This window comes from Oratosquilla oratoria, chromosome 17 (assembly GCF_046742065.1).
Source record: "Oratosquilla oratoria isolate Oo_2021 chromosome 17, ASM4674206v1, whole genome shotgun sequence".
In the NCBI taxonomy this organism is placed as follows: Eukaryota; Metazoa; Arthropoda; class Malacostraca; order Stomatopoda; family Squillidae; genus Oratosquilla; species Oratosquilla oratoria.
Window position 1 is genome coordinate 59,405,374 of NC_134793.1, and position 12,752 is coordinate 59,418,125.

General features: G+C 41.4%; 1 protein-coding gene across 6 annotated transcripts in view; it reads right to left on the reverse strand.

Moving 5' to 3' along the window:
- Positions 1–12,752, reverse strand: part of ida (anaphase promoting complex subunit 5 ida) — a 334,874-nt gene that overhangs the window by 74,840 nt on the left and 247,282 nt on the right. For all 6 annotated transcript variants that reach the window (XM_076201024.1, XM_076201023.1, XM_076201022.1 and 3 more), the window contains exon 13: positions 1,851–2,047. In XM_076201024.1, the coding sequence (XP_076057139.1) occupies positions 1,851–2,047 (197 nt within the window). The remainder of the gene's footprint in view (positions 1–1,850; positions 2,048–12,752) is intronic.

Genomic DNA, 12,752 nt, shown 5'->3' on the forward strand with positions numbered 1-12,752 from the left:
TGGGATTCAGGGCACATTTGAGAGAATGTAAAAACACAGGGGCGACTACAATAAATATAATCAAGACGCCGATATGGCAGCGTCGCGAATCCACTTGCTCCTCATGACGCCTACGTGTGCGGCACCGTATGGAAGGGGTTAAATATATCATATCGTCGTCGTCGTCATCGTAAAGTCGAACAATCGTAAGTCGCGGCCATCGTAAGTCGACGTTTACCTGTATTAATTAAAATTACGATAGTGTGGTACAAAGTTACAGGTAAGGTTCCCGATTCGAAATTAAACAAGCTTTCGGGAAATTGCCGTAGCTCAAGGTAAACAATGCAATTCCCGTAACAACAATTACCACAGAGTTGACTTTGGGGTATCATTCAAACAAGATTTTGTGGTATAACCCCCAGTGGTGACTGAATTCTGCTCATGTCCGATTCTCTCTTTGTTGGTTCATTTTTCCTTTTTTTTTCTTTTCCATCCTCCATTTTGTGTTTAATACACTATATCAAACTGTATACTTATTTTGCCATAACAGTAACACAAAAAACACAACTGTTTCTCTTTCATAAACACAGCTTAGGCATTTCCTTGTTATTGTCGAAAAAGTGCTGTATGAGAGCTCGTTTACTAGCCTTCCATTCATGCCAATGGATGAGGTGATTATAAGAAGGAGTGACTGTGCTGACAGCATTGTATGGGGCAGAAACATGGAACATAAGAGAGGAAAAGAGGAACTGTATGGGGCAGAAACACAGAACATAAGAGAGGAAGAGAGGAGTTTGAATGTGTTTGAGATGAGTTGTCTGAGAAGTATAATAGGGGTTACTTGGCTGGATCGAGTGAGAAACAAGAAGGTGAGGAGAACTGGGTGGAAAGGGAGTTGGAAGATAGGCTTGATGAAAGAGTATTAGGATGGTTTGGACACATGGAAAGAATGAGTGAAGAAATACTAGTAAAAGAGGTGTAGAAGGCTGACGAGGAAGGAGTGAACATGAGGGGGCGACCAAGTATGAGATGGATGGATGGGGTAAGAGGGGCATTGGGAAAGAGGGGAGTGTCTGTTGAGGAAGGATTGGTGAGGACAGAAGATAGGGGTGAATGGAGAAGGGTTATGTATGGATGATACTGTGATGCATAAGGGGGAGTTGGTGGGGGGATGGGGGGTGAGGTGTATGTATGAAAAATAAACTGATGCAGCCCGAATGGATTTCTCCCCATCTTCTCCATTTCTGCATGAGGGGACGGAGAGGGGAGTGTTGCGGATTTAACCACTTCACTACCGGACTTAAATCTCGCAGGCAGCAGCCTATGCCAGCCATACGACGTGTCGTAATAATACTCGAATCATAAAATATAGTCACAGCTTATATCGATCGTTCTCTCTTTCACCCGTGAATTTTGAAAACCACAGAGAATGGGATTAAGAGCAGATTAGGGAGAATGTAAAAACACAGGGGCGACTACAATATAATCAAGACGCCGATATGGCAGCGTCGCAAATCCACTTGCTCTTCATGACGCCTATGTGTGCGGCACCGTATGGAAGGGGTTAATGAAGCAGCCTTGCTGTGGATGTGCTGTGTCTTGTGACATTGTTTCTGACCCAGAGCAGTGGGCAAGATGCAGAGTTGACCCATCATCCAGGAGGAGCCAAGATAAGAGGGAGGGAGGGGGGTGGATGGGAGATGAGTGTGTAAGGATGGAATGGGTGGGAGTGGTTTTTATGCCTTTGTTTTTTGGCTACCTCCCTTGTAAAGGGGAAAAAGCCTTTGGTATATGTATTTTAGTTATGTAAGCATAAACTATTCAATGAATTCTTTCTACATTGGCGATGAATGCTTTATACTAATACATACCTGTACTGTGCATGAATAGGTTGTGTTGTGGCCATGCTGTTGATAGTACACTGTGCAAGTGTCCAGTGGCCTTGATGCAAGTGATCTGACAGGGTCATATGGGCTTCCGCAAACATCCAGAGGTCTGCATGTTGGTTGTGTGAAGGGAACTGCTCCCGTGCATGTTGCAGCACTTCCCCTGCTAGTTGATAATCTCCCTGCATATGTTCTTTTTATAGAAAACAGTACCAAATAGCTCCATACATAAACAAAAAATCTAATAACTTTAAAGACATTGTTTAATATCCCCCTAGGATTCTATGATGAGAATATATACACTTCTTCAAATAATCAGTGTTCACTTAGGAAATCTAACTTCATTTACCATAAAGTAGTATTGCATGAGACACTGATATGATGCAAAGACTTTATTTGAAATATCATACAAACACTAATCATTTGCTTAATATCTTGTCAACCCCTTCAATGTCCAGCATGCAGATGCGTGTACACACACATATAGAGCAAGAAGTACTCCAACGTCTTCAAGCCAACTCTCAAGGAACCCTCTATTGTTTCTCTAGATCTCAAGCCAAAGGACATTCTATTGTCCCTAATGACCTGAGGACTATGCTTCCAACAACAACTGCTTGGACAATGGAAACCACCAGCATTTCAGATGAAATGCCAAGGACACCCACGTCGGACAAAAGAGACTCCGCTCCTCGACTACAATAGAAGCGGCACCTGTCCAGCACCTGTCATCACTGCTCAATCCAACATGACTATCCTTTTTTCCCCCCAGTGTGAATATGGCAACTCTTGTATATTTGTAAAATGTGTGTAGAATTTGGCAACCCACCAAGGTTTCTCCATAGGTTGCACTGTATGTATAAACCAGAGGAAACACTGGAACAATAAAGAAAAGACACCGCTCAGACTTCGCTTGTCCAAACACCAGTACTTTAATAATGTAGATAGAAACTACAAATCTACATCCTGGTGAAGAGTCCTACTTCCACACTCCCAGCATCACTACAAAGCACTGCTGCATTACTTCATTCCATTGTCCAAGCACTACAAGCAAATTCCTCTTCATCCAGCATCCTACTACGAAGCATTATTGCATTGCTTTACTGCATCCTCCAGCATCTACTATGAGACAACTCTTCTCACAGCATTCTCTAGCATCCACAACACCCACCACCTCCATGCCAACACCGATACATTGGACGACCTCTCTCTTCCAACATTGCATCGTTCTCCACACATCACTGCACCAATAGCCAACAATAATCTTCTATACACCATCAATCATTGCGGCATCAACTACCAACCAATCCCCCACTCCACACATCTACCTTCACAAGATCTCCATTTCCCCCTTTTTTTTTTTTTTTTTTTTTTTTGTACATCATACATACCGTATTTTTCGGTGTATGACCCGCGGCTTTTTGCCTCAGAAAGGGGCCAAATTTCGGGGGTGTGGGTGATATAAAGGTGCGGGTCATCTGTGGATTCTGGTTAGAAATTGCCCTCTTACGCAGTCAAAAAAAAAAAAAAAAAAAAAAATGAACGATTAGTTTAGCTGGGTGCCCTCTTGGATCGGGGATTTGCGGGGGGACCAACCGGATTCGTCGTATGAAAGTTGATTAAAGTCATAATACAGCGCGTATGATCGAGACAAACGACAAAGAGAAGGTAGGATTTGTCTTACACGCTTTACATGCTCTTGTTATTAATAAAGGCATTATCACAAATAAAACAGGCTTAACTAAACAACATGAACACAATACAAGTGACTGGTACCAACACCAACATCGTGTGTCGCGATCAAACAAAAACAAGTGGGCGGCCATTTTCGCAATTACAAATTACAAACTGTACCTGATTCCTTAATGCTAAATTTGTGCATTACATGTGGGTCGTTCAAGCATGGAAGAAAATTAAAGAATCGACTATTCAGAACGGTTTCCGTAAATCAGAAATGTGCCATCCTGCAATGTTCGATGCATGCTACGACTCGGAAAAGGAATCGGACGAATCCGAAATCGAAATGGAAACGGATGAGGTCACTGCATCAGAATTGGCCAATTTATACCACAACCTCTTCCATGACGATACAGAGGATGAGGAATTCGATGGCTTCATGAGCGATGATATGCCTTCATAAACATTGACTGTCGTCTGTGATCACTGTGTTTTTTTTCTAATAACGATGTGCTCCATTGACTCTGCTCATAACAGTTCAGTAATGTGCTCTATTATTGTTCTATTCTATTGAAAACTAACCATTGGAAATTGTTTGGTTTAAAAATTAATTACCAGTGTTTGTATGGCATTTATAAACCAATTGATTAATTACCGGTAAACAATCAAACAGGGTTTTATGGCATTATTTACACCAATTTATTAAGGTTCTTTGTAATATATATATATAAGTGCAATAAAATATATTGAAATGTAATTTGTTGGTTATTCTTCATCTTCATCACAATCAGAAATAAATAGGACTGGAGGAATACTGGTATCATGATCATGAATCGCAATGCCGCATCTTCGACCCATCCCAAAGGCATCGTAAGATCAGTTGCACACTTTCGAGATCACCCATCTTTCATCGAAGCTACCACTACATCTAGTGGCAGCTTCAGAAACCAAATTGTGATGAATCCTGAAAAGCAAGATATCACCAAGAAACCTGCTAATATCGGAAAACATATATTTTTTTTTTTTTATAAATCACATAGGCATTGATGAAACAGAAAATTTAGAAAAAGCCTCAGCTTTGAAATTACTTTGATCACCACGTCAACGGCCGGCCGGAACAACAACCGCCGTGAGCTGTGCCTGTGGCCACCCATGCATGGGTAGTATACATCGTCGGATCTACATGCCGCACACGCCATATGACTGCGGGTCATACAGCGGTGCGGGTCTTGTGTGGATTTTCACTAAGGTGTAAGGGGGTGCGGGTCATATAACGGTGCGGGCTATAGTCCGAAAAATACGGTATATATTTTTTCAACTCACCAGCCAAATACACAGTATTAATTACTCACCCTGTTCCCAGCAGTGCATCTTACCCCCTTTTCAACAGCCCTATATCATCTTTGGCAAGTATTTTTCCATTCTCATTATTACCTAAGAGCAACACGGTCACTACCCATTTTTCTTATAAATTAGTCCATGAATGTGTCCAAACTCCTCTCTGACTCAACATACCAACCCTGTACATGAAGCCACTCCATGCTCAATCCCAATACACCAAACATGTCCCCTCCTTCTGCTAACAACTCTCCAGAAAATTCACCTGCTACTCAAAACATCATGATGGCACAAAATATTATCACCATAGTCAAGGATGAGACTACCTCTCTTTAACAGCAAGAACATTCCTGTACACAATTTCCTGACTGAGGTTGAATCAGAGAAAACATGAAGAAACACCACAGACAAGACTAGAATATCCATACCAACATCCAAAATAGATAAGAATACACATTAGCTGGTGATGTCATTTAGTCTGATTTATTTGAGGAAACCTCAACCTATCATGAATTTGTAGAACACTTTAAAAAGTCCTTTGCTGCATTTAAACCACTTGGAGCACTTTTCCCTTATACTCTTTGGCAAAAACTTACAATCAGGTCCACACAACACAAAAGTGGTCAAAATAGCTTCAACATTTAAAAGTGAATACAGAGAAAGACTCAAAAACTCTGATTCTCAGACATCAAAATACCATTGGAATATGTAGTCTCTCATGGCATACTTTCGACTACTCTCCCAATTACACCCAGACACACTCCAGAAAGTTAGCACAATTTCATTCACACTCAAGAGCTTCTGAGCAGTCAACACCTATCAACTTGAGCTCCAAAGGGTGCCAAAAAAGACATACATATACCAAAGACTTCTTTCCCCCTGACACAGGAGGTAGACAAAGGCATAGAAACCACTCCAACCTATTTCATCCCCTACGTACTCCATTCCCCTCTACCCTCTTCCCTTGGCACCTCCTGGATAACGGGTCATACCTGCATCTTCTCCACTGCCCTGGGTCAGAAGCAGTGTCACAAGACAAAGCACATCCACAGCAAGGCCGCTTCATTAATTCAGTGACCCCCTCTCCATCCCCTCATGCAGAAATGGAGAAGATGGGGAGAAGTCCCTCTGGGTTCCATCAATTTATTTCTCATACATGCTCCCTCACCCCCCATCCCCCACCCACCCCCTCATGCATCACAGCATCATTCATACATAACCCTTCTCCATTCACCCCTATCTTTTGTCATCTCCAGTCCTTCCTCAACAGACATTACCCTCTTTCCCAATGCCCCTTTTAACCCATCCATCCATCTCATCCTAGGTTGTCCCCTCATGTTCACTCCTTCCACATCTGCCTTCCATACCTCTTTTACTAATCTTTCTTCACTTATTCTTTCCACATGTCCAAACCATCCCAATATTCTTTCGTCAACCCAATCTCCCAACTCCCTTTCCACCCCTGTTCTCCTCCTCACCTTCTCATTTCTCACTCTATCCAGCCTAGTAACCCCTATCATACTTCTCAGGCATTTCATCTCAAACACAAAGTTTGGCATCATCAGCAAAAAATTTCATGTAACAATTTACTCCATCATCCATATCATTTAAGTATATGGCCAACATTAAAGGATGTATTTACCTAGTTGTAAATACATCCTTTAATGTTGGCCATATACATAAATGATATGGATGATGGAGTAAATTTCATGTAACAATTTACTCCATCATCCATATCATTTATGTATATGGCCAACATTAAAGGATGTATTTACAACTAGGTAAATACATCCTTTAATGTTGGCCATATACATAAATGATATGGATGATGGAGTAAATTGTTACATGAAATTTTTTGCTGATGATGCCAAACTACTCAAGAGAGTGAAAACAGAAGAAGATTGCAGACCGCTACAAGATGACCCAGATAAAGTATGGGAATACAGCCAGAAATATGAAATGAACTTCAACATCAAGAAATGTAGCATAATGGAATTTGGAAGAGGCAAAACTAGAGTTTCAGGAAAATATACAATTGGAAACATACATACATATACCAAGGCTTTTTCCCCCTTACAAGGGAGGTAGCCAAAAAGGAAAAGGCATAAAATCACTCCCACCCATTCCATCCCTGAATACACTCCACACCCCTCCACCCTCCCTCCCATCAATTGGAAACAAAGTAGTTAAAAAAGTTGCAGTAACGTCATTTAAACTAGCTACTAAAAACACAAAACTCAGAGAGGGACCTAGGAGTAATCATCTCAAGTGACTTGACACCTGACAAACATGTAAATAAGTTATTTGGAGAGACCTACAACCTATTAAGATCAATAAAAGTAGCCTTCGACTGCATGGATAATGATATAGTTAAGAAAATAATTATTACATTGATAACACTGAAATTAGAATATGCTCTATCAATGTGGGCACCTAGCAAAAAGAAAAACACAAGAAAATTAGAAAGAATCCAAAGAGCAGTGACAAAAATGGCACCCACACTATCAAATTTGACATATGAACAAAGATTGTAGATATTACAGTTGTCAACACTGGAGCACAGAAGGGAAAGAGGAGATATGTTGACCATTTTCAGAATTATGAAAGGGATGGAAATTCTCGATAGAGATGACCTATTAAAATGGGACAAGAGGGAAACAAGAGGACACAAAAAGAAACTAAAGACAGTTACAAAAGAGACCTGAAAAAGAATAGTTTCCCACACAGAGTGATCGATGTCTGGAACAAATTGAACAGTGAAATAGTGAATGCCAGAACTATACACAATTTCAAGAAAAAACTGGACGTGGAGAGATACAAAAACGGGTCACAATGAGCATAGCTCCTGTCCTGTAAAATACAACTAGGTAAATATATTTAAATTGCTTCTCTCTTCCTCTCTTATGTTCCATGTTTCGGCCCCATACAGTGCTGTTGGAACAATCACTCCTTCATACAATTTCCTCTTAGCATCCATTCCCAGATGTCTATTTCTCATTACACTTTTTAATCCACCAAGACATTTACTCACTTCTCTCATCCTACATTCTACCTCCACCCCCACTCCTCCCTTTCCTGCCACATTCACACCCAAGTATCTAAAACTATCCACTTCCTCCAGTCTCTCTCCCTTAATACTCACTTCCAGTCTGCTGCCACTTTCTCCCCTTGTACATCTCATCACCTTACTTTTGCCCACATTTATCTTCAACTTCCTTCTTTTGCACACCTTCCCAAACTCTGTCACTAACTTCCTCAATCCTTCCTCTGATCCTGCTACAAGCGCAGTGTCGTCAGCAAACAACAACTGGCTTATCTCCCACTTTTCTCCATTTTCTTTAACCATCTCCAATCCCTCACCCACTACCCTTGCATTCACCTCTTGCACCACCCCATCCATGTATAAATTGAACAGCCAGGGTGACATAACACATCTCTGACATAGTCCCACCTTTACCTCAAACCACTCACTCTCTCCATTTCTAATCCTAACACAAGCTCTACTACTATTGTAAAAACACTTGACTGTTCTTAACAGCTTTCCTCCTATCCCATATATCTGCAAAATCTCCCACAGTGCCATCCTGTCTACCCTATTTAAGCCTTTTCCATATCCATAAAAGCTCCAAAAAATCCTTACCTATTCCTAAAACTTTCTCACATATCTGTCTTACCACAAAAATCTGATCTACACAGCCCCTACCTGTCCTAAACCCACACTGTTCCTCACCAATCACTCCCTCTGTTCCTCTCCTAATCCTCTCAATCAAGACCCTCCCATAAGTCTTCCCAACTATACTTAACAAGCTGAACCCTCTGAAACTACTACACTCACACTTGTCCCCCTTTCCCTTATAAAGTGGAAATATACAGGCACTCCTCCAGTCCTCCAGCACTCTTCCCTCTCTTAAACAAACATTAAATAACCTCACCAGCCAGTCCACCATCATTCTACCTCCTTTTTTCAAACATTCTGCATGGCATCCATCCAACCAAGGTGTGCTACCTGCTCTCATCATCTTAACAACTGCCTTCACCTCATCTTTCCTTATTTCTCCTCCATTTTCTAACTCATCACTCTCATTTTCTTAGTGCTTCCCACTGCAACTACCTTTCCCTCCCTATAATCCTTCACATTTAACAACTACCTTAAAATACTCTACCCACCTTCCTCTCACTGCCTTCTCTTCCATTATCATCTCTAAATCCACCTTTTACCTTTTCTTCTCTACTTGATTTGTCTGCTCATCTCCTTAATTTCTTTCCAAAACATTGTTTATTACTTTCAAAATTTTCTGTCATACTTGTACCCCATTTCACATCTGCTCTCCTCTCTGCCTCCTTTATCTTATACTTTACTTCACTTCTCTTCTACTTTGTACCTCTCATATGATTCCATCTTCCTGATTTGTAACCAATCTATGAGAGCCTGCTTCTTCTCTTCTACACCCTTCTTTGCTTCCTCATCCCACCACTCACTACCCTTCCTTCTATTTCCTCCCATCCTCCTTGTTCCATACACCATCTTTGCAGACCTTATGACTCCCTTCTTGAACCATCCCCATTCCTCCTTCACTCCTAGTTCTACTCTATTCTTCACTCCCTCCCATTTCTCTCTGTTTCTTTTTATACTCCTCTTCTTTCTCATTTAAGCAGTTCACTCTAAGTACCCCCCTACCTTCTGCCCTTTTCCTCTTTCTCCACTCTCAACTTACCTTCCACCAAAAAATTATCTGATATTCACCCACTCTCTCCCCTTAGAACATGTACATCCTTAACTCTTCCTACTATACTCCTGATTACCACTATATAGTCCATTAATGCTCTATCTACCACCCTTCCATCCACCACCCTCTCCCATGTGTACTTATGCATGACTTTCTTCCTAGTCACTGTATTTGCTATCATCAACTCTCTTTTGAGACACATCTCGACAATAACCTCTCCACTACGATTTTTTCCTGGAACTCCATACTTCCCAATCACTCCCTCTATTGGTTCATATTCTACCCTAGCATTAAGGTGTCCCAATACAACTACATTGACATTTCTCCCTAATTCCTCTATGCACTCATTTAAATCCATCCAAAAAGCCTCCCTTTCCTCTATGCTCTTCTCACTACCAGGCCCATATGCACATACAAAAACCCACATCTCCCTAGCTTCACCTTCATCCACATCAACCTTGAAGAAACCTTCTTCCACTCCACTACAGATGTACCTATTGGTATAGCCACCCTTTCCCTCATCCTCTCTTCACTCCTGAGAACCTCCAAACTACACTCCCAAACTCACACTTCCCCTCCCTTTCAACTAAGTTTCACTCAATGCCAACACGTCCATCTTTCTTTTCACAAACATACTGCCTATCTCTTCTCTTTTACTCCATACTTCCCAATCACTCCCTCTATTGGTTCATATTCTACCCTAGCATTAAGGTGTCCCAATACAACTACATTGACATTTCTCCCTAATTCCTCTATGCACTCATTTAAATCCATCCAAAAAGCCTCCCTTTCCTCTATGCTCTTCTCACTACCAGGCCCATATGCACATACAAAAACCCACATCTCCCTAGCTTCACCTTCATCCACATCAACCTTGAAGAAACCTTCTTCCACTCCACTACAGATGTACCTACTGGTATAGCCACCCTTTCCCTCATCCTCTCTTCACTCCTGAGAACTTCCAAACTACACTCCCAAACTCACACTTCCCCTCCCTTTCAACTTAGTTTCACTCAATGCCAACACATCCATCTTTCTTTTCACAAACATACTGCCTATCTCTTCTCTTTTACTCTCACCTATACCACATCCATGCACATTAAAAGACACAAACCTTAGGGTAATGGTTGGAAAACTTCTAGACCTTCTTATGCCTTTACTTTAGGAATGTCCCCTTTGGGGCTACAGGTAGCAGGATTCCTAGTCCTACCCCGTCCCATTTTTTGTCACCTCATATGACTCAAGTGGGAAGCTTGGTGGCAGCATTCTTTTCCCCCCACCACAGGGTAGGCGAATAAAGGTAATGAATATTCAGGAGAAATAGTACCTTACTTTTACCCAAATTTATCTTCAACTTCCTTCTTTCGCACACCTTCCCAAACTCTGTCACTAACTTCCTCAATCCCTCCTCTGATCCTGCTACAAGAGCAGTGTTGTCAACAAACAACAACTGGCTAATCTCCCACTTTTCTCCATTTTCTTTAACCATCTCCAATCCCTCACCCACTACCCTTGCATTCACCTCTTGCACTACCCCATCCATGTATAAATTGAACAGCCAGGGTGACATAACACATCCCAGATGAGGTCCCACCTTTACCTCAAACCACTCACTCTCTCCATTTCTAATCCTAACACAAGCTCTACTACTATCGTAAAAACTCTCGACTGCTCATAACAGCTTTCCTCCTATCCCATATATCTGCAAAACCTCCCACAGTGCCTTCCTGTCTACCCTGTCATAAGCCTTTTCCAAATCCATAAAAGCCCAAAAAACATCCTTACCTTTTTCTATAGCTTTCTCACATATCTGTCTTACCACAAAAATCTGATCTACACAAACTCTACCTGTCCTAAACCCACACTGTTCCTCACCAATTAGTCCCTCTGTTCCTCTCCTAATCTTCTCAATCAAGATCTTCCCATAAGCCTTCCCAACTACACTTAACAAGCTGATCCCTCTGAAACTACTACACTCACACTTTTATTCCTTTCCCTTATAAAGTGGAAATATACAGGCACTCCTCCAGTCCTCCAGCACTCTTCCCTCTCTTAAACAAACATTAAATAACCTTACCAGTCCACCATCACTCTACCTCCTTTTTTTGAAACATTCTGCATGGCATCCATCCAACCAAGGTGTGCTACCTGCTCTCATCATCTTAACAACTGCCTTCACTTCATCTTTCCTTATTTCTCCTCCATTTTTCTCACTCATCACTCTCATTTTCTTAGCGCTTCCCACTGCAACTACCTTTCCCTCCCTATAATCCTTCACATTTAGCAACTCCCTAAAATACTCTGCCCACCTTCCTCTCACTACCTTCTCTTCCATTATTATCTCTAAATCTGCACCTTTTACCTTTTCTTCTCTATTTGATTTGCCTCCTCTTCCTCTCTTAATTTCTTTCCAAAACATTTTTTATTACTTTCAAAATTTCCTGTCATATTCTTACCTCATTTCACATCTGCTCTACTCTTTGCCTCCTTTATCTTATGCTTTACTTCTCTTCTCTTCACTTTGTACCTCTCATATGACATCCTAATTTGTAGCCAATCTATGAAAGCCTGCTTCTTCTCTTCTACACCCTTCTTTACTTCCTCATCCCACCACTCACCACCCTTCTTCCTATTTCCTCCCATCCTCCTTGTTCCATACACCATCTCTGCAGACCTTATGACTCCCTTCTTGAACCATCCCCATTCCTCCTCCACTCCTAGTTCTACTCTATTCTTCACTCCCTCCCACTCCTCTCTCAGTTTCTTCTTATACTCCTCTTCTTTCTCATTTAAGCAGTTCACTCTAAGTACCTCCCTACCTACTGCCCTTTTCTTCTTTCTCCACTCTCAACTTACCTTCCACCAAAAAATTATCGGATATTCACCCACTCCCCTTAGAACATGTACATCCTTAACTCTTCCTACTATACTCCTGATTACCACTATATAGTCCATTTATGCTCTATCTACCACCCTTCCATCCACCACCCTCTCCCATTTGTACTTATTCTTGACTTTCTTCCTAAACACTGTATTTGCTATCATCAACTCTCTTTTGAGACACATCTCCACAATCAACTCTCCACTATGATTTTTTCCTGGAACTCCATACTTCCCAATTACTCCCTCTATTGGTTCATTTTCTACC